Source organism: Athene noctua, chromosome 23 (genome assembly GCF_965140245.1).
Source record: "Athene noctua chromosome 23, bAthNoc1.hap1.1, whole genome shotgun sequence".
NCBI lineage: Eukaryota > Metazoa > Chordata > Aves > Strigiformes > Strigidae > Athene > Athene noctua.
Genome location: NC_134059.1, coordinates 9023364 through 9050609, shown reverse-complemented (window position 1 = coordinate 9050609; position 27246 = coordinate 9023364). Strand labels below are relative to the sequence as shown.

The 27246-nt window shown below is 35.8% G+C and overlaps 1 protein-coding gene across 1 annotated transcript; it reads right to left on the bottom strand.

Moving 5' to 3' along the window:
* Positions 1-3623: 3623 nt before the first annotated feature.
* Positions 3624-27174, bottom strand: SYCP1 (synaptonemal complex protein 1). Its single transcript, XM_074925717.1, has 30 exons — positions 27067-27174; positions 25996-26080; positions 25783-25829; positions 24323-24487; positions 23428-23495; positions 23166-23239; positions 22304-22362; positions 21096-21165; positions 20389-20462; positions 19309-19417; positions 18028-18122; positions 17706-17890; positions 16700-16767; positions 15531-15592; positions 14295-14399; positions 13243-13346; positions 12659-12776; positions 12353-12423; positions 11603-11681; positions 11070-11132; positions 10683-10745; positions 9959-10021; positions 8606-8722; positions 7879-7989; positions 7127-7219; positions 5958-6032; positions 5391-5570; positions 4313-4456; positions 3860-3946; positions 3624-3770 (listed from the first exon to the last, which is right to left on the bottom strand). The coding sequence occupies exons 1-30, from the start codon at positions 27172-27174 to the stop codon at positions 3627-3629; spliced, it is 2886 nt and encodes a 961-aa protein (XP_074781818.1). The 3' UTR covers positions 3624-3626.
* Between the last annotated feature and the right edge of the window lie 72 nt (positions 27175-27246).

Here is a 27246-nt window from a genome sequence, read left to right as displayed (position 1 = left end):
CATTCACCGCTCTGGGAAGCCTTCAGAATCACAAGGCTCAAGTTGGTTGTCACTCTGCCACCTCCGTTGTTATAACTTGGCAGAGTTGTGAGCAATGGGCTCACAGCCGTGCGGGTTTGCTCCTGGAAGCTCCGGCCCGGCCGCAGGCAGGGCAGCGCACGGCAGCGCCCCCTCCTCGACCGGCGGCGGGCAGACCTGCCCCTCTTGGCTGGAGCCGCGGGCAGGTGGAGAGCTCCCCCAAGAGCCTGGTGACGGTAGAAAAGTCCGACGGACTCCGACATGCCGTTCTGTGAAGGGGGGAGCAGGGAGGCGACAGCATCTCCCTCAGAAAAAGAGATAAATCTTTTAAAGTGAAAAATAAAAGCGCAAGCACGGTAAATAAGGATGACAGGAGGAACACTGGCAGAGGCGGTAGGTCAGAGTATTGCTCACCCTTCCTGAAGAAGTATTTGAGAGAAGATGACCCGGAGAACTGTGTTAGCAGTGCTGGGAAGGAGAGTAATAACAGATACGGGCATTTCCAGCGCTTGCTTTGGGTTAAGGGAACTGACAGTGACAAACTTCCTCTTGGAAGCTGCCGGTCCTCAGCTGCTCCCTTGAGAGAAGTAAAAAAATCGGTATGAGCAGTCGTTATCAGTTATATTCTTGATCAGAAGGAATATTATACCTCAGACACTGAAGGCCACATCCCCCTTAAAACTGATTAGTAAAGACCCAGAGTCCAAAGAAATGTGACAAATACATCGTTGTCTGTGTATTTCACTGGAAATATCAATTGAAATTTTTTCAATGCTAACTTGTTAACTACATTTATTGGCACATCTTAATATACATTTGAAAACCTTGCAAAAAAGGCATTTAGAAATAAGCTTATCTTGCTGATACTTTTAAATGAAGCGCATACATATATATAAAATGTCTGTGTATTTATATATGTATATATGTGTGTGTATATAACTACTTGTAGTAAATGGGACTAGGCAGTAACTAATATCATGGCTAATATAGCCTTTAAAACTTTAATAAAATTCCATGGGTAAAAGGATCAATAGTCACTACTATGACTAGCTGCTAACTGGTAGCTTGCAATTTTAACTTTTTTTAACTGTGTGCTACCTGAAGGATTCACAGGCCAAAGCATGTGCATTTATTACTTTTCATTTGCTTTTCCTACGCAAACTGGATTCATGCCTAACAAAGTTTATTTTCAGTTTTATGTACCGTATATAGTTCATTCACAGAAACTGCCATAGTATGAGGCAAATATGATTTTACATCCTTCCTAGTTATTACCTGTAAGCTTTCTATAGTGGTACTTAGGGTGTTTTTGTAATTTTGCAGATGATTTATACACCACGGGACACACTCCTCATGGTATCAGGAGGACTATGGGATGCACCATGGAATCACAACCCTGCCACGAAGTACTGGAAAATATCGAGGTCCCAGCTGATTACTGATCTTTTGAGTCTAGATGTGGACAGTACAGACTTTAATTTTTATCTGTTGAAGTGGAAAGACTTTTCTCCGCCTTCATGACATTTTAGTCCCCACAAGACCCACTGTGACATGCAGAAACTCTTACAATAGTTAGCTAGCATTTCTAATTCTTACTGCTTGAGTTTCTTGTCATTCCTTCTGCAATGCCAGATTCTGTACTTATACCACTACACTGGAAATGATGTTTGGTAGATACTAAGAAAAATGTTTATTTTTCATATAAAGTCTCAATAAACAATCATTTAAATCCTATTTTTTATAGTAATGCATTCAAATATCACATTCTGGAATGAGCAAAGCTGTGAATGTGGGTAGGCTAGGCTCGACGTGGATTTTGAATCTTAACTTCAAGTTTGCAAAATTACAGTTCATGGACCTATATATGAGCCATAGCTGAGAAAACAGTAGAAGTGTCATTATACTCACAAACAACTGGAATTTTTATTTTTGATTGCTCACTAGCTTAGGAGTTGATTCTGCCTATCTATCGAAGATGTCAACAACAGCAACAGTCAAAATTAGAAATATGCCATCTTGAAATGAAGTAATAAACGTTGGCAAGTATCTAGATCTTGTCTAAAACACCCCCCCCTATTAAAATCAATTACAAACTGCACATATATATTGTGTTTCTGGTGACTGCATTTTCTTTCTCCTGTAAAGTAGCTGAATATATTAGTAACATCCCAAACTAAAACAAAGACTCACTGACTTTGCATGGCATTCTCTATGTCCAGTCAAAAAATAAATAAATAATGGATCTGGGTGAGGTTTAAATGGACTATTTTACACTACTTATGGTAAAATAATCTTTCTTGGCAAGAACAGACATCTGGAGTTTGTGTGTTATAAGCAGCTTTTCTGTTCTGCATTTAGTCTAATTTACATTATTTAAGCAGATAGATTATAAAAACTCAATATTCTGCAAGCACATGAAGTATCTTTCCAGCAAGAAAAGTCATTCTAACTTGTCAGAAAATTTGCTTACATAACAGACTCCATTTCCCAATATGGAGGAAAAAACAGTATATTCTTTCAGATCTTTGGAGAATATTTTGTCAGTTACATACAATAAAAAAAAATATCACTGCTCAACAGATAAGGAAGGCATAAGGAACCCAAGTGACTAGACTATACATAAAATTTCTGCACAAAAAGAATGAAATACATATGTTTTGCTGCCATCTTCAAATGAATCCAGGATTTTGATTTTTTATAGTATTTTAGATGTACCTGTAGTTCTCATCTCTAGGCTCTGAAGCAGGTTTTTGTTGTGAAACAAAGATTGATCAAGGGTTAATGCAGAAATACTCGTTGTTCTAAACTATTCGTACGCTTACGTGGCTGAAGCTGTCAGTCCTTAGGAAGGCTGCCTGGTGGTTTATATCTGTGTTCTAACACATAAATCAACACTTGGTCCCACACTTTACCTTTCAGATGGTAAACAGTTTAATGACATCTTGACATTGTTTTTACAACCTTAAAACGTGTGCATATTTTATTCCTTATGAAGCTGAAATATTTTTAAACTGAAGTAATTGTATTGAAAATTCAATTCCAGAAGTTTCAAAACTGTTTTAACATACTGGAATAGTAGCTACTGAAAACAAAACAGTCTAGAAAGACAGTTCTAAGAACATTTTAAATGGATGAAAAAGGAAGATGACTTCAGGTAAAAAAGTGCATGCATTATAACAGCTTCAGTATTTCTTTCACTTAACAACATTCTTTTGTGAATTATCTATTAAGAAAAATAGACTAAATTTTAAAGAACAGAACTGAATTTCTCTAAACCCAGTATTTCTAATGGCAGACCTTTTTTTTTTTTCCTGTTTGAAACAGCTTTCTACGTAGTTATACTTGTTTCAAAATTTAAAAATGGGCTAATTTGTCTCCTGACTTTTTATAGCATAGGGGATGAAATACAGATAATGCTCTGCATGTGGCTATGTATCGATAAAGTTTATGTGTATAAAGGAAATTAATGTAGTATTGAATATACTGAGTATGAGAAAAAAATACAACAACGTACTAACTCTGAAAGAATCATTGCAAAGTTTCTGAGTTTAACTTATTAATTGGTTGTACTAATCAAAGAATACTAGGGCACTAGTCATTTTTTCATTTTAAGTGAAGAGCTTTTCAGCTTCTTTAATTTTTCTTTTCCTGTCCATTTTAGAAACTGCAGTCCATCCAGCCTCACGCATTTTCCTCATGGTTGTAAGTTTCAGTACAGAGCCTGGAGTTCTCATGTTTGATGTAGCTGGTTTCTAAGAAGAAAAATAAAGCCATCCATTAGTCTGTTTCTATAACCAATCTGATTAACTGTTTGCTTTGATCTGAAGAAAAGCTAAGGTACCTTTTTTGGTGTCATGGCATATAATTGTGAAGCGTGAGGATAATCTTTGTACAATTTTTTAAACATTTCTTCCTCCGAGACTATACTCTTAAATTAAAAATAAAAAAGTTACTTAAACACACTATATTAAAAAATGTATTTTCTTTCCCCCTAGGAATATTACAGTATGGGAAAAAAAGTTAAGTTGTTACCATGAAGCCTCAACAGTTCAATAAAAACAATGTAAAACAATCATTATAGGAGTTAATATATATTTTTGTATAGCGGTACTCTGTTTGTCATAGTTACTAGTTATGTACATATAAATACAATTCCAGAAAGAACCAATGAAATAAAAATATATAACATAAATATTGTCTTGGCTACAGAACCCCACATGCTTTCTACACATTCTGAGATAGAGCAGCGTGCAAAAAGCACCGCTGAGCTCACGGTGTTCTCTCTGATCCTTACCAGGAGGTCGCTGTGCTCCGAGCTGTCTGACTGGGCATCCAGCTGCAGAACCACTTTTTGCTTTTTCCTCATGCCCTGTTCTGAACGCAGACTTGTGCTTTCGCTTTGCAGTTTACATATTGGAGGAGTCTTTATAATATATGTCTGGGAAAAAGATGGCATTGAAAATTATATTTCCAGTGGTAATTGTAGAATCTAAAACTGAACTCATAACCCAGTTTACAGATTGATTATCCAGGAAGACATTAGAAAGATGCTGTGGAACAATTCTTTTTTCATCCAAAATGAGAAGCAAAGACCCAAAAATAGAAAAAAAAAAATCCTTTTTTTGTTGCCAAATAAGGAGCATGAACAGGAAACTGTGGAAGAACTGAGTTTTATGGCACACTGTATCTAACTTCTTCATGCTTATCTGCAGAAATTCAGAGTATTCTGAACTGTAGCCACTACATACAGACTATAAGCACCATTTGAGAAAACAAACAAAACTTCAGGAAAAAGCTTTCAGAAAGACAGGGATAGTGATATCAAGAACGAGATTGTTTTAACTTAAATAGTACTTCCACTACAAGTTAAACTCAGAAACTTTGCAATGGAACAATGCAGTCCTTTTTTAGAAAGGATGACATAAAACCAGTAGCTGTTCCTATCGTTAAGAGCTTCTGACACAGTAGAAGCATGAGGTTTTACAGTTATGACGAAGCAATCAGGAATATTTTGATTGTTTTTACAGCTACACAAGCTATATTCTGTTCCATAGAGAAGAATGTGCCTTTACAAATAGACAACACTTATTTTTAAGACTAAGTAAAAGAATTCTAGAGACATAATAAATTAACAGTCCCTCTAGGACAGGAATTGTTACTGATCAACAGTAACAGGCAAATTAAGTAACTGAGCAGTGGGAGCCCTTGTACAAACTGCTGTCTAATATCGCTGTGGAATACATTTTTTTGGTGGCCATCTACCTTTTAAATCCCTGCTTATCACAACAAAAAATAAATAAGCATCTACAGAGAAGTAAGAAATACAGTCAGAAAAATAAAACAAGAACAATTCACTATTATGAATTACAAACCTCTAATGATGGACTACCCAAGGGACTCTTTGCAGATACTGAAGGAGGCATTTTTTTCTTTTCCATCACGTTGACTTTTGTAGGAATATCATTTGGAGACTTTTTATTTTTTAAATTAATAGATTCACCATCCAGATCTAAATGAGGTTTAGGAGTCTCACAAAAATGAGTTTGCATTTTCTAAAATTAAAAAAGGTTTAAATTAAAAGCATTTCAATGTCTTCTGTTGAGCACATATAATTTATCATGGAACTTCAATTAGATTACATACATATAAATATTACCAAATTCTAAGATTAATTAATAAGGTTAAAGCTACCTCGTGCTCGGACAGTTCTTCAGTTTCTCCCTGCTTCCCTCATACTTACCAATTAAGGAGTAACAAAACATTCACTACCACCAGAAATGAGACCTGATGACTTCAGAGAGCATCAAGCTTTTGAAATCAGACAGCAAGGGACAGCAAGATCGAGAATCAAAAGTGCACTTCACAGCTGTCATTATTATAGTGCATAAGACCAGTCCAAGCACGTCACCCATACCGCTACATTCATTAAGAAAAAATACCTTCTCTTCAATTTCTGCTTTAAGTTGTTCCTTAAGGGATGACAGTTCGTTTTTCAAACATGAGAGCTCATTTTCCTAAAAACAATTAGATAAAAACAATTATTAGCTATACTTCACCTGGAAAAAAGAAAACAGTCCAAAATGAGACAATAATAAATTGAAATATTCATTATAAACAAATAAGATTTCCATTTATTCAATAGAGCAAACTTATCCGTAAAGTCTGCAGCCAAGAGGTATTTACAACTCATTTTCAGAATCGTTTAGGCTGGAAAAGACCTTTAAGATCAAGTCCAACCGTTAACCTCATGCTGCCAAGTCTGTTACTAAACCATGTCCCTAAGCAACACATCTCCATATGTAACACAGCTAGTACTTCCCCTGCAGCAAAACTGGGTCCTAAATGTCAAAATATCAAAAAATCAAGCAACTCAATCACTTGAATAACAGATGATCAGAGAAGCAGTTACCGAATGAAAAAAACCCAACATGTAGACTTGAGTCACACCTCATTCTATTAAAAAAAAAAAAATCTAACTGAAAGAAAGCTCTGTGAAGAAATATTCTGTGAGGGGAAATGTCAGACAAATGCTGCATTTTAAGTGGATGCTGCAGAACTACACTTCTGTGAAAGTCTTGTGAGGGTGTTGGCTCTCAGAATATTTCTCAAAGCTAATCTTTCCTGAAAGGAAAAAAAAAAAAAAAAAAAGCAGCAATGCAACTCATGACTAGAAGTTTTGTTTTGTTTGTTGTAAAAAGAGCTAAAGTACTAGTAAGAAACAGGTACTGGACCAAAACTGTTCAAGATAAAAAACAAAATGCTTGTTAGAACAGTGGGGTATGGAATCCAACTATTTAATACAAAAGTTTCTCATTCAGACAGTGAGGTTAGAACTGGTGCACTATTGGGAGAAATAGAAAAGCACAGCTACTCCAATTTATTTTTAGAAACATCTGGGGTTTTGAATGCACATAGTAAAATCTGTAAGGAAATAACAGTAAACAGAGATTAGTGGGTTTACCTTTACTGTTCAGTCCCACTAAAGCAGACACTTAACCCCTCAAGTGTTAAAAGAGGAAGAAGTCTAATATGATATTTATAATTATATTACACTTTAAGGACAGCAGCCCCGCCATTTAATTATTTAGTGCTGAAGAGTATGCCTTACCAGTGATCTCTTTGACGATAACTGCTCTTGCTCTTTTATTTTATAAAGTTTTAACTCTGCATCTTTTTCTTCAACCATTTTATCATATTCATGCTGTATTAAAAAAAAAAAAACAACACAAACTTGAAACATTTGACTAAATGTTGCAACCATAGATCTACCTAGTCCTCAGACATTACTCATTTTTTCAAATAAGACTCTTCTGAAGATTCAGAAAGCACTATAAAAAAACATGGATGCTTCAGGAGAAACTGTAAAGCAGAAAATCTACCAGCACTATTATTTTGTGGGCTGACAGAATGCTTTCTCTCTAGGCAGCAGTACATGTTGCAGCACATAAAAGCTAGCTGTGTTGTTTTCATTAGTGGTATCTGCTAAATATACCACAAAACAGAGCAATAAGGAATCTAAATTAAAATATGCTGAGGGTAGCTAAGTAATCTCCTCATAAAGAGGCCCAGACTGATACTGAAGAATACTGCTTTAGGATGGTATCAAAGCCTGAATATTAAAAAAAATCCTACAAATTTAGATACATGGAATTTATCTTCCAGTAGGCACATTTTCAAAATCTTTAGATGTATTTATTTTTAGACAATGAAGAATCAAGCATGTATTCAACTTAATTTTCTGAGATTCGGGTCTTTATTTTGAAATTTCACTTTCTAATTCATAATATTCTGGGTTTGAAAAGTTTTCACTTAACATAGTACCACACATTACAATTCGCAGAAATCAGTAAAACCTCTTACCTTGTGTTTTTCCATAAGTGCCACCATTTCAGTTATTTTGTGTTGACATCGGATATCAGTTTCTCTCTGTGTTATTGTTGCTTCATCAGCAAGCAACCTCATCTTTTCTACCTGTTAGCAACAAGTTTCATTTAACTCATGAAAAATTAACAATATATTAAAAAAAAAAAATCTCAGTTTCATTTCTTCTTACCTCTGTGGGTGCAATGTATATATAGTCTCATTTAATGTAGTCTTCATTTGCTTTTAAGACCTTTTTTCAAATCCTACATCTTCTATAGATATTGTTAAAATGGGCAAATAAACCTAGATTAAAAGTACATCCATTCTTCCATGGCAGTGTCATTTTAAACCACAAGGCCCTTTCAAGCACTCTGCCCTAACTTTTTTTGATATTACCATCAAAAAACTGTGGGCAGGAAAGTACTAATATGGGAACGGTTGTAATCTAATTTGCTTATGCCATATTTACGCCAAGAATAGGATTTCTGTGAACAATATCTTGACAAAAATTTTTAACTGTGTTCTTATTTTTAAAGACACGTACAAATGCTTCAACTTAAAGATTTAATGTACTAAAGCTTTGCTCAAATGCATACACAGAAAGTTCCATTTATGTCGATAAGACTGCTACAAAAGAGCAAGGGCTATGGCCAATACAGCTTCATAAAACCATCATACATCAAAAAAATAATTAAAAGTTACACTAAAAATTAACAACTCTCACCTCTTCAAGAAGTTTATTTTCGTTTACTTTTTTTGTTTCAATCTCTTTTTGATAGATGTCAACTGTTTCCTTATGTTGCTTGTTCATATTTTCCATCTCTAACTGTAATTTATTCACCTTTTGAGAACACAGAATCACTGCTGTTACTTGTTCAGGAATAAATATGCCAATGATTTTTTTACCTCTCATTTTCGAGCAGAACCCATCTGCTACTTTTCAGTATATGACTGAACTGTCCTATTTAATGTTCAGCTTTTTTTAATAAATAAAGAGTTGAACTTTGTCCTGAAGTGCGTTATAAAATACTCATAAAAACAACAGCAACACCACAATGGGAAAGACAGCCTGTACCAGTATTATGCACCCCAGTCAATAAAACAGTCCTAAAGCTAGAGGCCAGTCAATCACAAAACATCATTCCAATATCCATTAGCAATCTGACACTATTCTGCCTTTTGTACAAAAGGCTCTCCAGTATTGCTGGAATTGAACGCAAGGTGCCAAAATAAAGCATAACTGAGAGTCTCCTAAAATAGTCTCCTAAGACTCAGCAGTATGACTATATTATGTTTACAGCTAAATTTTTTTTTGACTAATTAAGAAGTGAAGAAACAGTTTATCTAGAAATAGTTTATTTTCAGAATTTTATTTAATTCTAAAGATTAATTCCTCTGAGTCACTAATATTAATGAGAATTTGGTATGAAACAAATAGGAATAGTGTATTCCCAAGTGGTGACTCTAAATGCTGTGAATTCTTTGAGAAAAAGATACAGATGGAGACTTTATTCCCTCCCTTGTAAATCTATTTAAGATTTTATCTGTTTTATGATATATTTTTCTCCCAAGTGTGCATTTTGATTATAATTTTTCCTTTTAAGTTTCTCACAATTACCCTCAAAACAGCCTATATCTTCCCTGAAGTGTGGTACCCAAAACTGGACACAGTATTCTGATCAGAGACTTATCACTGCAGAACACAGTAAAAGAACTGCCTACAGTGAATGAGACATGCATTTCTTTTAATTGCTTTTCTATTTCAGTGGGGTGGCATTACTGAATTATGTTCAGCACACTTTCAAACAAAGAAGAATAGGATTTATTAGGAATGTAATTCCTTGAGATGTGATGTCCATCTCTTACAAATGTCTGGTAGGCCAGCCAGTGCCCACTGATTAAAAATGGAAGCATCTTCCAAAAATTATGGACTCATTCCTGTAAAATCCGTATCCCAGATCCATAAACCAGTTAAGAATGTGCTTAACATAACTATTATCATTAGTTACTCTGGTACTTAAAACATTCAGTGTTTGTGCTTTACCCTCACCTTGTACGTGAAGTTATTTAAACCTACCTTCACTTCATAACTACTCGTTTTCTTGCTTTCTGCAGTAATTTTCTTTTTTAGCACCTTATTCTGTTAAAATAAAGTAAACCAAACACTATATTTTAATAAGTTAATGGAATTATGTAATGATTTAACTGCATCAGGTAGGTTGGAATCTTCAAAATTCCATCTTTCACCAAGCAAATAACTCTGTTGTGCAGTTCAGGATCCAGATCAATTCTCCAGACAAAAGATGGCTTTAATAATACCATTAGTTCATGACCTTACAAAAGACTGCTCATGGGCAACAACGAAGAATAACGGAAGAGAGTGCAGTATGGGAAGAAAAACCAAGATGCTGCTGACAGAAAATGTGCAGACGTCATCACAAAAAATACAATTTATATATTTTTACAGTACAGTTATTAATTATTTGTCTTAATATACAACTCTTCTCTATTGTTGGTAACTGAGATTGGTTATTATTTCAAGTATATCAATGATACCATGTACGAAACGAAGATAGTAAAATTTTATTAAATTGCATTTTTCAAAAGTAAGGATAATTTTACAAATCAAGTAATTCCAAAGGTGACTCCTTAATTTTCTCAGAGTTAGGATAAGAAAGAAAATGTTATAAATTACATAGGTATATCTAAAGATACCACACCAGACAAAAACTGTTGAAACGTAACAGCTACTACAAAATACCATGTTTTATTTATTTGTGACTTTTAGAAACCGTACATACCTCCTGTTGCAACTCTTCAATGCATTTGGTTTTATTTTCCACCTGTTTCTTTACATTGTTGAACTAAAAGAGATATTTCAAACATTAATGAGTGAACTCTTAAAGAATTACTCACTGTTAGGGATTACTGCCAATGTTCATGCATTTGCACAAGTCCGATTAATTCCAGTGGGACTGAAACACATGCTAACATGATACAGTGATTAAAGTTTTAACCATAAAGTACTACAAGAATTTTGCTAGCCCAGTATCACCAACACTAATAGCAGAGAACCAGTTCCACAGTGGTTGTAGAGCTTAGAAATAAAAAGAAATAGTAACTTTACAATTTAAAAAATAATCTTGCATGAAGTTCTCTACAGTCCATGAAAAAATTAACATTCATACCTTATTTTCTAGAATCTTCAACTGCTTCTCCTTTCTTGACATTTGATTTTCAATAGTCTTAGCCTGGAATTATAATTGTAAATCTTTTACAATAAAATTTTGAAATCCATTATGTTGTAAAAAAACCCTGGTGTACTTTGAAACTACAGTAAGAAAGTAAAAATATTTGAACATATTTAAACTAATAGTCGTATTACAAATTGAAAACCAATCCATACCCCATCCATCACTAAGTGGGTATACAGAAATAAAAAAAAGAGGTTCTCGGCCTGAAATCTAATAGATCTGGACTTTCAAGCCTCCGTGTAAAGAAAGATAAACATCCCAGTGAAAGCCCTTGTCTTTTAAAAGAAAAGGGCTCGGCATGTGTACATATGTTGACTCAGTCGGTAGCAGCACTGAGAGAAGATGCCTCTGTAAGAGATTACATCCCAAGGTAGAGATTTTCAGAAAAAAAAAAAAAAAGTTCTACATTTAGATTTTGTCCTACAGGTTATGTTAAACATTTTCATGATAAACCATCTATGGCATACATTTTCTTCTCTTTCATCCAGTTTACTTTTAATCTCTTCACCTTTCTTTGCCATCTTCTTCAAAGACTCCAGTTCATTTCTAAATGCCAAATTAACAAGCATTAGTAAATATTCATTTAATAACTTTAACTTCTTTTCACTACTGCTAAGTAAACCCATAGTTTATTTTCTAAAAAGAACTACTAATATTGATGAGAACTTCTTAAGCTTTTCAGTGAAAATGTTCTTAAAAGATGTAAAGTGACTGGTAAGTTAATGTCTGACCTGTACATACTTTTTATAAATATGGAAAGATGTTCCCCTTATGTGAGTGAAATATATTCTAATCTGTAATACCTTAATGCATCTATGAAACTTGGAAGGCTGCCTATCTACTGAGTTGGTAGTACAGAGACTACTTCAGAGAATAGTATTTAACCAGTTTCACCTTTTCACATATAAACCATAACCTTTAACTTCTGCTTTTCATTTCCTTCACACCGAAGATGTTAATGCAGAACAGGATAGCTCTCCATATGTAATAGGAAGCTAAAGCAAGAATTATTCCTTCAGCAATAGGTATCATCAATTTGTAGAAGCTTCTACATGGCCAACATCAATACTAAATAGTTTCTGTTTAGCTATGTAGCCTAAAAAAAGCATTAAGCTAAAAATCACAGAAAGCAGCACATGAGCGCAACATTTAGACTGTGAAGGAATTGAGTCTACTTCCTTTAATAATATTGTACACTAATATTTGTTTCTACTTGCCTTAGCTGGTCATTTGCTTCTTCCAGGGTTTCAACTAACTGCTTTGTATTATCTTCCCTTTTTCTACTATCCTAAATAAAGACCCATGTAAGTAAAATGAATAAAATTCTAAGTGACATCCTAAAAAAATTCAAAGACATCTTAAGCAGTATCTTGACCTGCCTGATTCACAAGGTTAACTGCACTCCCTTTGTATTTTAAACACAAAAAAATAGTTCCACAGAACCATGTCATGTTGCAGTTTACCATATGATTTGTATTTTAAATTGACTGTTCTTTTAAAACAGCTGGATGTTTACAACTTGCCTCATGATTTTCTTGCAGTTTCTTGATTTCTGTAGCCATACCACTTTTCTCTTGTGCTATTTGGTCCTTTTCTAATAAAAGCTTATTGATATACACTGTTAATTGTTCATTCTTTAGCCTAATTTTAAACAAATGGTCAAGAGAGATAAGAAAATGTATTTTGAAATTTCCTTTTAAGTTAAATTTATCTGTTACAAAACGTTACTTAATGCTGAAAAAAGTTCAGGTCTGTATCTACAATTTAAGCTTTGCAGCAAAGTTACAGTGATGCAAAAAGGTGACAGAAGAAGGAAAGAAAATGAAAGTCAACATTTACATAAACACAATGGTTGTTGAAGATGAGGTAGTTCAATATCCAGCTCAAAACAGGGTTAATAAATTCAGAATCTTTCTCTTCATACGGAACAAATACATACATACAAATACAGAAAATGTACTTTATAAGTATGTAACAGATCTTATAATGTGTGCATAGGTTCAAAGTTTTCATTAGAAAACAATCATAGATCATTTCATTGCATATTAAAGTAACTTCTAAGTAACACCAAAAAAATTAAATACTGTATTTTCAAAAATGATCATACGCCTCTTGCTCAAGATCTGTGTTCAGTGTCGTAAGCTGTTTGAAATAATTTTGTTCCTTTTCAGCTGTACTAGTCAGTTGTAACTTCAAATCACGGATTTCTTCCTGTAGAAGAAGAAGTGTTTTGGGTATTCCTATGTAAACTACAAGTCATGAAAGCTATCAGAAATGAACTGACAACACAAAGCTTTAAGATGAAACAAAATGACACATACGCCATAAATTAGCCAGACTGTATCTTTACATCTCTCTGGTGTGGTGTGGAAGTAGTGGGAGATACTGAACTCTGATACAAGTGCTAAATGTGTCCCCTATTGTAAGTCTAACTAACTAGTCTGTAAAATCGCTGACAAAATTAGCTCTCCTTGGACATTATTTTAAAGAAAGACATTTGCTTCAGACATCATAAGCTTTTGCATTCACCTAAATAATAAAAAATTTAAAAACAAAACAAAAATCACAGAATTCCAGTACTATGTGATAGAATAAGCACGTATTTTGGATACATCCCAAGCCACAAAGCAGAAGTCTTCCCTCAGAAATTTGCTGCCATTACAAGATAAGGCAAGTCTTGCAATGCAGTGTAGTTTATAATATATAAATGCTTTGAATACCGTTTCCTCCAAACAACTGGTGACGCACCAATAGCACAGGCACTGGCAGGCAGTTCATGGGAGCAGGGGCGGGAGGGAGAGAGAGAGGCATCAGGTTTTAAGCGCAGCACATAATGAACTTCTGGAATTTCTTATCACAGGAGGTGGCCAATGGTATGAGGAGGTTCAAAACCAGAAGAGACAAGTGCACACCTACAAGTCCATAAACTGACAGCAAAGGCAACCGACAGGGATGTGTCCTCAAACATCCTTAACGCGGCCACTGCAGGAACGTAAGAGGAAGGCATGGAGGGAACAGGCAGGCGCCTCGCACCTCCTGCCGCCACTGTCACAGCAGAGCGCTGCTCTGACTAGGTGATATTTCTTAGGTTCTTATATAGGAGTGATAATGTGTAACAACTATTTATAAAAACATGTTACTATCACCCTTTATTCAGACCTCTCTGATTTGGAGAACACTTTTCATTTCTTTTTCTCTCTCCTGCAGATTTTCTACAGTAGCCTCAAGATCTTTCTTCTTCACCAGAAGTCCTTCAACTTTTCCCTGTTTAAGAACATCAGTGAAACTCAATTCAGGAAATTCGATGCACAGTATATGAGGAATAAACATACACGGTAAAATGCAAACCTGGTTTCACACTATCTTACTTTAGCTGATGCAGTTTCTTGTTAAACTTGTAAATACAAGATCGTAACTAAAATAATCCTGTATTAAAAGTGTACTTCATATAGCTTAGACTTTCGTAACAGATAATGGGCCTGTGTCACAGATCTGTAGGGTTCACAGAGACCTGAGCAAATTAACTCAGGAAACTTCCCTCTGAGTAAGAAAGAGCAACCAGTATAATGGGAATATATGGAACAGGGTGTTATAACCCAAAAGACCTTTCTGCACACTCTGAAAAGGGACATGTATCAGCCCATTACGTAACACCTTCTAGATACTAAACACTGCAGTATGGAGGACACCTCACCATAGCTAACACCCCACAAACAGCATAATAGTCACAACAGATTTGTGAATAAACCTATGGAACCTATGAAATTACTTGATAGTTTCTTCATTTTGTCACATATAACCTTTCCACAAACTCCACTGCCCTTTCTCAGGTGGTGTCAGAAGCTTGGTTATCCTTTAAACACCAAAATGAGGTCGGCCTTTACAAGGCTTACTTTTTGAATGAAGCACCCCTTATGAAGCACCCTAGCCACTCAAGGAATTAATCTTTACTGTCAAAAAGTATTTGATCTCTTAGTCTTAAATGTCACATGCTGGTGCTCACAAGGTTTGAACTAAGGTTCATCACCAAAAAAAGAAAGAGAAGTATTTCTCAGAAAGGTTCAGAATGAGGAAAGAATGGGTACTAGGCATAACTAAAAAAGGGGAATCTTTATGTCTAGAGGGAGTGGTACTTGAATAGGTGTGAATGAAGAAGAAAATGACCAGAAATCTTGACAAGAAAACCAAAATAAAGCAGAACAAAAGAAAAACAGTGGAAAGAATCAACTCCTTCAATGAAAACATTGAAATAGTCTAAAAGATTGGTAAGGAAGTTTAGTAGCAACATTAAGACAGCTTAGACAGTGTTTATATATGGCATTTAAGATATGTAGAAAGCAAGAGAGACTTCATATGAAAAGTAAATGTCATGAGACTAATAAAATGAACATTTACCAGTGTTTCTGACAGCTCTTCAAGTTGCACTTCTTTGTCGCATTTTAGTTTAGTCATGTCTTCTACAGCACATGTAAAGTTAATTGAACAGAAATAATTTTACGTATTTAGCAGGCAGTATAAAGCACTTATCCCTTTGCAGTACCCAATTTTCAAAACTTGTTGGATTAAGTTCAGAAATTGTAAAGATGAATTATGATTTAATCTAAATGTAGAGTTGAAATTGTTCAAAAAGACATTAGCAAAAACATATCTGAAAGGAAACTAATCGTTCGTCCTAAATAAATTTCAGAGCCTATTATGTTTTCCACAATTATGGCTTCAAATAAACTGTGGACTGTAAGAATGGAGTAATCTCCAAGTACTGATGCATCTGCGTTTTTCCAATATCTGGAAAATATTCACATGGATATGCTGAAAAAGGAAACCATTTATTAGTAACTTCAAAATGTTTCCTGTGTTCACATCCACATTACTGGTATTTTTTGCAAGTACTGGACACCAAACTCATTTTTGCTCTGGAATCCTCACAGGTCAAATCTCACCTTGATCTAGACAAGCATTAGCAGTTAACTTTTCAACACTTTAGATGCCCTCAATACACATTAGGACATCAAATTATATTTCTCATCTATTGTATCAGGACTAGAGACATACGCTGCACACTGGGCTAAAGAAGATCTCTTACTCTTCAGGCTAAGAAGCGCATATTTAGAAATCAGAGGATATCAGAGGATATCAAAGAAATATTGAAAGCTAACCACTGTCAGTGTCATTCTATACCCAACATGGGGAGAGTGGTCTGCAGGACAAGTGTTTTGTCTGTGCTACGAGCTACAGAAGTCATTCCTGGAATCTACTGTTCAGCAGTCTAACACTACCTCTCCAACAGATCTGCAGGGCTACCAGTCTTAAATGGGAGAGAGCAGAGAAACCAAACTGCCTTCCAGGAGAATCCATGTGTATATGGTCTTACTACTGGAGGTCTGCTGTAGCTGCAATGACTACCAAAGAAAAGGGAGTCAGATGAGTAAAAATACATGTAAGCATTCCTGACAGGTATGGGGTTCTGTAAAACCATTTTTCCAAGCACTAAGGACAGTCCATTTTCAGAAAACAGCAGAAAACATTACTACCTAGCTCATTTTCTTTCTTTCTACAAGTCTTACCCAGTTCAGCAGACTTATTTTTGAGCTCCAAGGTAAGTTGCTTTGACTCTTCTTCATATTTCTCCAATCTAAAAAAATGGCAATTTAAAAAAAAAACCACCTGTATAGTACAAAGCAGTGCATTTGAAACTTAAAGGACAATAAGACAAAGTCTTATCACAAGGATTTTAAGAACATTTGCCTTTGAACAGGCAGATGATATATCTACCTGCAACACACATCAGATCTCACTTTCACAACTTCAGAATAGCAGACATAAAAGTAAACAAATATATACATATGTGTCCATATTTCTTAAAAACAGAATTATGAAAGTTGGGGGGGGGGGGGGGGGGGAATCTGCTTTCTTATAGGTCAGAATCAATCAGCACAAATGAAAAAAATTACATTAAATTCTCTGTATTTAGACCACTGTGTCAAAGAAACAAATTTCACCTTCATAGCCCTTTGTTCTTGGATTTGTCATAAACTGTAACTACTTCAAAAACATCTTAATGCCACATACCCAAAATCACTGTTTCTTGAAAAACTCAGTTGTGGTAATGTATTAAAATACATTATTTACTGATCTGTTCTCAGTTTCAGAAAGGTTGATTTTAATGGCTATTAGGTTCTTTGACAAATACATACTTTTTAAAACTACAGAAAACCTGAAATACATTAATAGGCATCGGCATTAAACGGTACTATTATCACATACAGAAGAATATTTTCCTCACTAAATTTTCCATTAATAAAGAATAGTCAAGTACTAAATGAGATTACTGCTCTGTCAGTTAAGAGCTGCATCCACACAAAACCAAAGAGCATAACTGTCTTCAGGTGCTAATAATTCAAATAACCAGACGGGTGAAGGACTTTTTTTTTTCTAAAGTTATTAGTGATTCCAAAAAAAAAAAGTAATTACACTAGATCACATATGAAGTTTAGGTTTTATTCCCAGCAGCTCGGTAATCTAGTATACTATCTATAAGATCATTCTTTGAATTCAAACTGTTTAATTTACCTATTTTGCTCTTTTTGCAGCATGCTTTTCAAATTGGAAACAGAAGTCTCAAACTCCTCTATCAGGGATGCATGCAAAGCTTTAATTTTTTTACATTCTTCCACCTGTGCTTCTTTTTCTCCAGTGACCTGAATTAATGCTTTCACTACAGTCTGCAACTCGTTTTCTAATCTCTTTTGAGTAACCTTCAAAAAAAATTATATATTTCTAAACATGTTTTGCAACAAACAACCACAATTGTTTCATATCTAAAGTATCGGTAATTATTTATGCATTTACTTGTTTAATGTATTCAAACCGGAAAATTACAAGCAAGCTGTACCTCGGTTTTTTGCAGTGAAGCTTTGGCCTCTTCCAGTTCTGCCCTCAGATGTTCTTGATTGATCTGGGATTCCTTTAACATTTCTCCTTCATGTCCTAAGCAAAAAGATATATGCTTATATTTAAGAAAAATAGGATATTTACTAAAAAATGTTTGCATTTCTATTTAACAGATAAATAGATTCCTACAATTTAATCAAGTTACATAGTGTATTTGTGTCATTGTTGAGGAAAAAGCCTCCAAGATATTTATTCAACTTATTAGTAACAGTAACCAAAATGTAAAATTACATATATTTATGGAATTTAACAAAATGCAGCCACTTACATGTACCTGGCATAAAAACAATACTAAACCTGTCTCCCCAGGGAAGAGAAGGCTAAAAATTGCCTCAGTTCTAAACGTACTTGCATCACATACTATAAATATTTTGTAATATAAATGGATTAAAACCGCTGAAAATCAAGTTCTGAAAAGTAAGTTTCCTCGGTGGCACCTGACTAAGTCTACAAAACTCAAGCGATGTATTTTCCCCTTGTGATTTTCAAAAGCCCTCGCGGCCTGACTCACCTTTTAAAAAGAACCCTTCAGAAATAGTTATACTTCCAATCCCAGTCAATCATTTGCCTATTTGCAAATCAGATTCCATTTAAAAGCTGTAACATTTTGGGGGGTTATTTGGCAAAGGTATGAAAATATGTCTTGTTGAACACAGAACAAGGGCTACTATTTATGGGCTACTATGAACAAATATACTTTAAAGAACCTTCACTAACTTGATTTGAAACAGATCAATCCAGTAACCAGGAAAAATACTTTTACCTATTACCGTGCCATGTTTACTGTACAAGTCCAACTGAAAAGGAGAAATCTCCAGAATAGGGGCAGGGTTATACAGTGTCCTGGTAAAACTTACTTCTATTACAGAGAAGGAATGACAGGGTATGTGGCACCTTTACAGTAGTAGAGCATGTTCACACTAGTTTGTTGAAGAGTACATTAAAATCCCTCACAACAAAGCTGTTATGTCAGTACAAAAACAGGGTGTAGCCTAAACCTAAAAAGAAAACCCTTGTTATGAAATAAGAGCCTAGATTTTATACATAAGCAGATTAGACTACCAGTCCTGATCCCCCACCAGCAGTTTCTGTTCCAAACGATAATAGGGCCTGCAAGCCCCAAAATTCTGCTGCTGACAAGTAACTGGGTAAAATTATCATGATCCTGTTTTCTATATTTCTATAACCAATTACATTTTAACATAGCAGAAAGAACTCTTACTTTTTGCTTCTACTAAGTTGGCAATTTTATTTTTGGATTCCTGCAGCTGAGTCTTGATGTCTCTTACTATATCATCTTTTTCATCACTCTGTATGGTAAGAGCTGAAATCTAACAAAATTAAAATAATATCATAATGAAGTCTAGAAAAAAGGACAGATTCTCATTTTCATTTGTGCACCATGTATGATTAGCATACATACTGCTGTCATTCGAGTTAAATGAAGTGGTTGGTCTCAGCCAAATATTGATCAAGTCATATTACTCTGGATGAAAAAATCTCTTCAGTTCAAAATCAAAACACAAATTCCAACAGACTAAAGGTACTGGGACGTCACTAAAGTTAGCAGAATCTGATTTAAATGCAGCTCCACCTGTTATTTTTGTCCTTTTTTACTGATACCCAGCAACACTGCTTGCCCCTTTGCAATGTTACAACCACCCTCAGAGAAAACTGTTGACCTACCCAGATACAGATGGATGCTCAGCTTCTCATAGTCCTGCTTACAAACTAAAAATTCTCATAATAATTAATTTCTTCAACTTAATCAGTCTTCCATCATGGTTACCTCATCAGCACTACAAAAAAGCTACTCTAATCTTAAGATTCCTAAACAGCCTGTGGTCTGTTATGCATTCTAATCCTTCTTCCCACCTTCTCTCTCCCCAGATATGAACCATACCTTTCTTAACTACGAGATGACTGCTTTGCTAATTTTATGCTTCTGCACAAGCCACTTTATAAAGGCAAGCGTACGTATAGAGAACAGAACGAGTATTCAACGTTTACATGGTGCTTTTGAATCCTGTCACTAAGATGTCCCGTTACGATACAGCAACCTAGTTCACGTTTTATTCCAAATAAGTAACAGAAGGAACACACCACTGAGAGGTCATTTGCAATATTAACTTCCATCCTTCCAAAATACAAATATTTTAAAACCCAGCACTTTAAAAAATAATTGTTTTCATTTTATGTATCAGTAAGTCACAAAAGCAAATTAGAGTTCAAATATTAAAGAAACTGCAAGATTTCTTTCAAAAATAAAGCTGTACATATTAGATTGTAAAACTGAGCAAACCTGCTTTTCCATCATACTGACTTGCAGTTTGCAGTCTTTTTCAAACTTGTCCACTTTTTCTGCTTCTTCTTTTACTTTTAAGATACAGTAATATCCATAGTTAATATACTAGCTGAAATATACACCAAGTTAAATACAATTTCCAGTTTAAGATCACTTATTGTACAGTTGTACAATTTGTTCCATAAAGAGCAATTGTTGAGGTCATGTCTGAAATTATTTTCTAATGAGACAAAATAACATTTGCGCCATTTTTCCACATAATTATTCCATTATTCCATGTACTACTTAATAGTTTTATAAGAAACTAATAGAAATGCAAGTGTAAAAATGACACAGTCACACTGTAAATAAAGCAAGTATTTAATTAAAATTTCTGTTAATTACACACTAGTGCATTATCAGTTAAATAAACCAACTACATAAAATAAGTAGTGATCCCTAGACTGTACTTCATAGACAAAACTTAGACTTTGAGTGACTATATGAAAAATAAGGTTCCAAATCCAACCCAGTGGAAAACCAATAAGAGGACCCAGGCATCTAAAAGCAGGCAGCATGAATAAAAGAGGGTCCAGACTGTCACAGTGTTAACTGTTACCATTCTAGCACTTCAGATCTTTCTGGCCTGAAACTGTATGCAATAAAACCTATCAAGTACAAAAACATTAAGCCTGAAGCATAAACACAATAAACAGTATTCTCACATTTGAAACACATTTCCAATCTGGTGTTCTCTGCTTGCACACGAAGCTCTTCAAATGACATTATCATTCTCTAAAAATAAAATTCAATATATACATTCAGATACTTTCAGTAATGAAGAATTGTTTATGGTTTGTAAAAAGTGTTACAAGCTCTTTCATATTTGTAGGAGAAATTTTGTTAAAAACAAAATTCAGAGCACAAACATATTTTGAGTTAATGGAACGTTATAATTACTCAAAGTTGGAAGTTTAAAAATTTCTGTACTCAAGACCTAAACAATTTCAAGGATGAAATATTTTTACTGGTCCATGTTGGTAGATCCCTAACACAATGGAGGAGTTGTTGTGCTTTCTTAGTTGCTACAACCACCTGTAATTAATATTCAACCATGTACTCTCTGACTCTGCTTAATATCAAGTTCATCACTGCCAAACAATGATGTTGCACCTTTCTCTATTATAAATATACCAGGGTCTTACATTCCACACTGGAATAATTAACAAAAATACGATGAATTAATTTATTTGGCAAGACTGCACAATTTATCAAATTAAAAAGGCAAAACCCCTCTTTAAGTCAATAAATATTCGCACCTTATACTTCCTATTTCATATAACCCCCCTGCAGTGCTGGGTCCAGCTCTGGGGCATCAACAGCAGAAGGAATGGACCTGCTCAAGTGGGGCCAGAGGAGGCCACGGGGATGCCGGGGGGGGCTGGAGCACCCCCCGTGAGGACAGGCTGAGAGAGTTGGGGGGTTCAGCTGGAGAAGGCTCCGGGGAGACCTTAGAGAGGCCCCCCAGGGCTGAAAGGGGCTGCGGGAACGGGGGGAGGGACTCGTTATTGGGAGGGGTAGGGGTAATGGTTTATCAGGACAAGAAGTAACACGTTTAAACTAACAGAGGGCAGATTTAGATCAGATATAAGAAGAAATTCTCCCCTCTGAGGGGATGAGGCCCTGGCACAGGCTGCCCAGAGCAGCTGTGGCTCCCCCTCCCTGGAAGGGTTCAAGGCCAGGTTGGACGGGGCTTTGGGCAACCTGGGCTGGTGGAAGGTGGCCCTGCCCGGGGCAGGGGGTGGGACTGGACAAACTCTAAGGTCCCTTCCCACCCAAACCATTCTAGAACATATGCACATAACTCAGATAGCTCAACACAGCCATGTAACTCGGATCACATTTGAGCCTTTTAACAAGCTACATCACTTACTTCAACATTGTTATTAAGTTCTATGTATAGTTGTCTTGTTTCTTCTTTTTCTTGTTCATCTATCAAAGTAAGAACATATCATAAAGTTTTCCTTCTGAAAAAGAATGCAAGCTAAGTCATTATGTTTAAACAGCATAATGAATTAAAAAAGGAATTATAGTCTCTTATTTAAAAAAAAATTGTTACAAAACAGAGTGCAAAATGTTATATAATCTGAAGAAAATATATATTCCATTGAAAAATTAAGCAAGCGAATTTCCTTCCCAATGTCCCTTTTTCTGTGAATAGTGTAATTCTGGATCAATTTATATAACTATACTAATTTTGACAGTATTAATGTTGTTGAATATTAACGTATCAAAAATATGTTTGAAAAACTGTAATATAAGGTTTAGCACTGAATTTCTTCCCATCAGCAGATACCCATGATCACAGAACTATCATTACAAATTGTAATAATACTCCATCTCCATCTTTAAAAGAAACAGACACTTCTTAAGTATCCAGGATCAAGCTAGTAAAATTTAAAAGATTATAATAAAAATTTTGAATTTCATACAGAAAAAAATCCCAAGTCAAGAACATACTTTAAAACCTCAAGAATTTAAACTTTGTTATCTAGCTGTCTTGGCTTGGTCACTTTAGTGAGAAGAACGTCAGCTACTCATAGTGTCTTGGGGTTTGGACCCTTTTTCCCCCCATGAACCTGTAACCGCTCCAACCACACTAACACCAACTCTGGAAATTTGTTAGAGAGCTGGGAAAGGTAACTAGAGTAGGTTCTACTGCCTAAACACAGGCATGAAGTGTCATCTCACATGTCTTAATATACTCATGGTATGAAAATTTAAATAGCATTTACATTTGGTGGACTTCTCTGTGAAGTGAGTACAAGTTTCCTTGAGCAGATTACACAGATGCCTTGAAGCGTCGTTTCTAAAAGAGGGGAAAAATACCAGAAGATGTTGTCACAGGAATGCATGGTACTTTGCATACCTAAGTAGTAACAACGTGAATACCCCGATGACCTTTACAATTTAACAGCTATGTGTAACCTCCCAGACCAACACAGCTCTCAGCATAAAAACTATTTTCACAAAAATATATTTGTCTGTATTACTCACTCTTTTAAGAGATCTTTATTTTCACATATCTCATCTTCCAGTTTTAAACTTAGTTTTTCATTTTCAAACTAATTTCATAGGGAAAAAATACAAAAACACACTGTTATTAAAAATATACTAGAAATACACTTTTACTTCTTAAATCTCACATGAAATAATTTTCTGCATCAGAAGACAGAAATCCATTTTATCCGATATTACATGCTGAGCGACCTGTTGTTGCAGTTTGCATGAAAGACATAATAATGAACAATAATTTACCAAACTGAAACACTTACAGGTATGTTATTCATACATACACTCACACGCTGCAGGTGCACACCCCTTCTCAGAATAACCATTTTCTCAAGGCAAAAGTCAAACAATCAAAGATGACTCAGGTTACCAAAGCCAACACAAACAAACAACACAAAAAGGACCAATAAATTGTTTAAAATATGTATTTCGGTCACAAAGTTGTCCATCACTAGCAGCAAGGTAAGAAACCGGGATACAGCAGAGTGCACTACTGCCCGTATGTGTTGACCACAGAAATACGCATGAGCGTGCTTCACACATACCAGGAGGATGAAAACTTACTCAGTCTTGAACAGGTTTCTGCACACCCACAGTATGATGTACATGTAAATAATACAAAGGTAGAATGTGCATTGTTAAAAAGAGCAAGACCATTTTTAAGCCTCAAAATGTTATTTTGCCTTTAACTACAATAGAGCCATGGATCATTGGTACCTAGGCAAACGGCTTCTTTGAAGTCATCACATTAACAGTTCAAAATTTCTTTAGTCTCCGCAACATTTTTTAATATTTAATTGTATGAATAATATTTTCATACTAAATCAGGAAAAAACTGCTCTTTACTTCACATGTTCAATGTACATTGTACAATACTGGCCTGCAATTCTTGAATGGCTTTACGCTGTGCTTCAATAATCTTCCTATTTTCTTGCAGTTTTCTTTCTTTCTGCTTTAGTTCTGACTCTACAGTTAGTTTCCACTGCTTGATCTTCTCAGCCTCTTTGTAGAGTTTTGAATACAATTCATTCATTGTTTCTATATTCTATTAAAACAGGTTCCACAGTTTAATCTCAAATGATATTTAATTAAAAATGGTTTAGATACATATTTATCTCTTAGAAATATCACGAGTAAATTTTTTTCCACAGATGGTGACACGAGCTTATATATGATCAGGAACCAACATTTAAATCTTTGTGTATCCACTCTGTATGTATCAACAGACATTAGGGAACAAGAAAGAGACACAAACACAAGCGAAAAATACCCCACTGCCTTCAGATATAGTGACATTGATAAAAAGATAAGTCTTAAAGATACAAATAACTGCACTCCACCAAAAGTCAGTAAAAGTTTTGCTAGAATTATCAGTAGAGCCAGGATTCCTTCTATTAGATTCTTCACACCATTTCCCTCCTTACTCTGACAAATACAGCCGAGTCAAGTAGAAGCAGCTCCAGAGATCTTGTCCCAGTCTACCTGAGATATGTTTTTGCAGTTAACTCATACACAAAGCAGGAAGAAAAACCAACCAGCCTTGTGCTCTTACAACATCTTTAAAGTGCTGTACAAGCAGCGCTTGATCAGTGGTTCAGGCAAGTAAGAGCAGCACAGTAGACCACAGGGCAGTTCCTCAGTTTAGTATGATGTCCCCTAACGCTATCCTTGTTCTGGCTGCATCACATTATTACAGTCCTGACTGTACTTTAATAGCTGCTAGGGCTAAAAGAAGTTTCGTCCTCAGGGATATGAAAATCATTAGAAGGACTGCAAGAAGTATGTTCCATGTTGTTGCAACAAACAGCACGTTGTATCTGGGAAGCTTTACTGAGTCATACTAAAGCAGGAGAGCATTGGTAAAGACACTATGAGAAGAATCAAATGCTTCAGGAAACCACTCTACTAAACCCATTGTTTATATTATAGATAAAATAAAGCCAGACAGGCAATTGGGATAATCTGCTTCAACCTTCCAAAGAATACTCTGACTTCAGCCCTTCTGCCTTTCAACAAACTATTCTGAACCAGTTTCACAAAGATATTTAAGTGCCTAAATCTTATTCTGATTAAAACTCCAAGTCTCCCCAGGCACTTGAAAAAAACCAAAAATTTGGAAACCCCCTTAATATTTAAAGGTTTATCTCCAGGCATATTCACTGAATCATAAATACATCCCCTACGTGATTCAGCTTTAAACAGGAGAGAGAAAATTATTATTCCCCTTTGACTACTTCCTTTAGCCCTGAAGCATCTTCTGAACAGTGATTTAGGCACTGGTTTAGGAATAAATTAAGAGGCTCTAAGAAATCAGATATGCAGAGTTTATACTTAGCTGACCTCTTCATCTACCTCAGAGCAAAGTTTTACTTGCTGTGAAATCACATCTGAAATATGAAGAGATTTTGATCAATGTATTTCTAAAAAAGTAACAGCAGAACTGTATTTAACAGTGTGACAGCTATGAAGTTATTAAACTACTCGTGAAAAATGTCAATAATATTAAAAAAAAAATTTAAGACTGTGCAAGGTAAATGCTCACTTTAGTCTTACCTGAATCAGTGATTTCACCTCGTTTCGGTGTACTCATCATTACAAACGGCAAATTAAAATCATCATCTGGGCGTTTGTTAAAACCCTGCACAAATTTAAAAATCAATTTCTTATGGGTAGATTTGTAAACAAGGATTATAAAACCCAGAAAAAAAGTACAGCTCGTGTGAAAATAGAATTTTCCATTAATAAATCAACCACCTACAGCTTTCAAAGCACAAGGCACTGGCAATGGTTTTGGAACTTGCTTGCTTCATCCTTCACAGGGGCTTTTCAAGCTGTTGGTCTTTTGCAGTTTGCTTTATAGACTACATCGTGGCCAAAGTGTAAGTTTTTGACAAGAACTTATTAGCTATTACATGCCTGTACACAGCTGCATGGTAGAGGACTCATTAAGCAAAATTATTTCTCAACTCCAGTACTTGATATTTATTTTTTGCTTTATTCCCAAGAGAACTCCTAAAACACGTCTGCTTGTTTTAGAATTAAAATTTCATTTTACAAGGTGTTTTAAAAGAAGTCACAGAAATCCATCTTGTAAATAGTGTAACTCATCTCCTGTCAGAATATCACATTTGAGTCTACACCTACTGCATAAGGAGCCTCAACGTGAAAAAACACCCTGTTGAATGCACTAACTCAGAGCGGAGCGACAGAACATTTGCACCGCACACCTGGTCTGGTGGGACCAGCACATCAAGCCAGCAAGTTATGAGTGGCGGGCTTCCCTCTTACCGTTCTGGAATACCCACTGCAAGCGCGTACTTGGGGCGGGTGGTGTACAGATAAAGCACATAGCAGATGCTCGAGAAGACGATTCTCTTCGGTTTTGACAGAAAAAGGTAAAAGTCTTTGAAATTAACGCTTAGGATGTTGCCCCCCAACACCAATCTTAACCGTCTGCAGACAGAAGTTCAGCGCAGCACTGCCACGCGTTCTGCGGGTGCTTTCCAGGAGGCGGCTCAGGCCTTGGCCCGGGGGTACCGGGCGGGCCGCTCCCCCGCTCCCCCGCCGCTCCGGCCCCGCCGCCCCCACCGCCCGGCAGCACGGCGCAGGCGGCGGCACCTTTACCTGGCACGGCCCCGCTGCCCGAGCGCTCGCCTGGGGCTTGACTGCGGACACCTGGCCACCGCTCAGGCGCGGCGGCACGAACAACTTAAACGGCTTTTCTTTCTCCATGGCCCCGGGGGAAAGGCGCGGTAACGGCCCGCGCCCCCGGCCGCTGAGGGGGGCAAAAAGGCGGGAAGCGGG

What these genes read in the sequence shown, in the direction of transcription:
- SYCP1 (XM_074925717.1), bottom strand. Translation starts at nt 27,174, where the DNA reads ATGGAGAAAGAAAAGCCGTTTAAGTTGTTCGTGCCGCCGCGCCTGAGC. An exon ending in CACAGAGAAGTCCACCAAAT is followed by an intron (nt 22,363 to 23,165) that starts GTAAATGCTATT and finishes TTACTTTGATAG; the next exon opens with ATGAACAAGAAAAAGAAGAA. An exon ending in CGAGTAGTTATGAAGTGAAG is followed by an intron (nt 8,723 to 9,958) that starts GTAGGTTTAAAT and finishes TGTTCTCAAAAG; the next exon opens with GTGAATAAATTACAGTTAGA.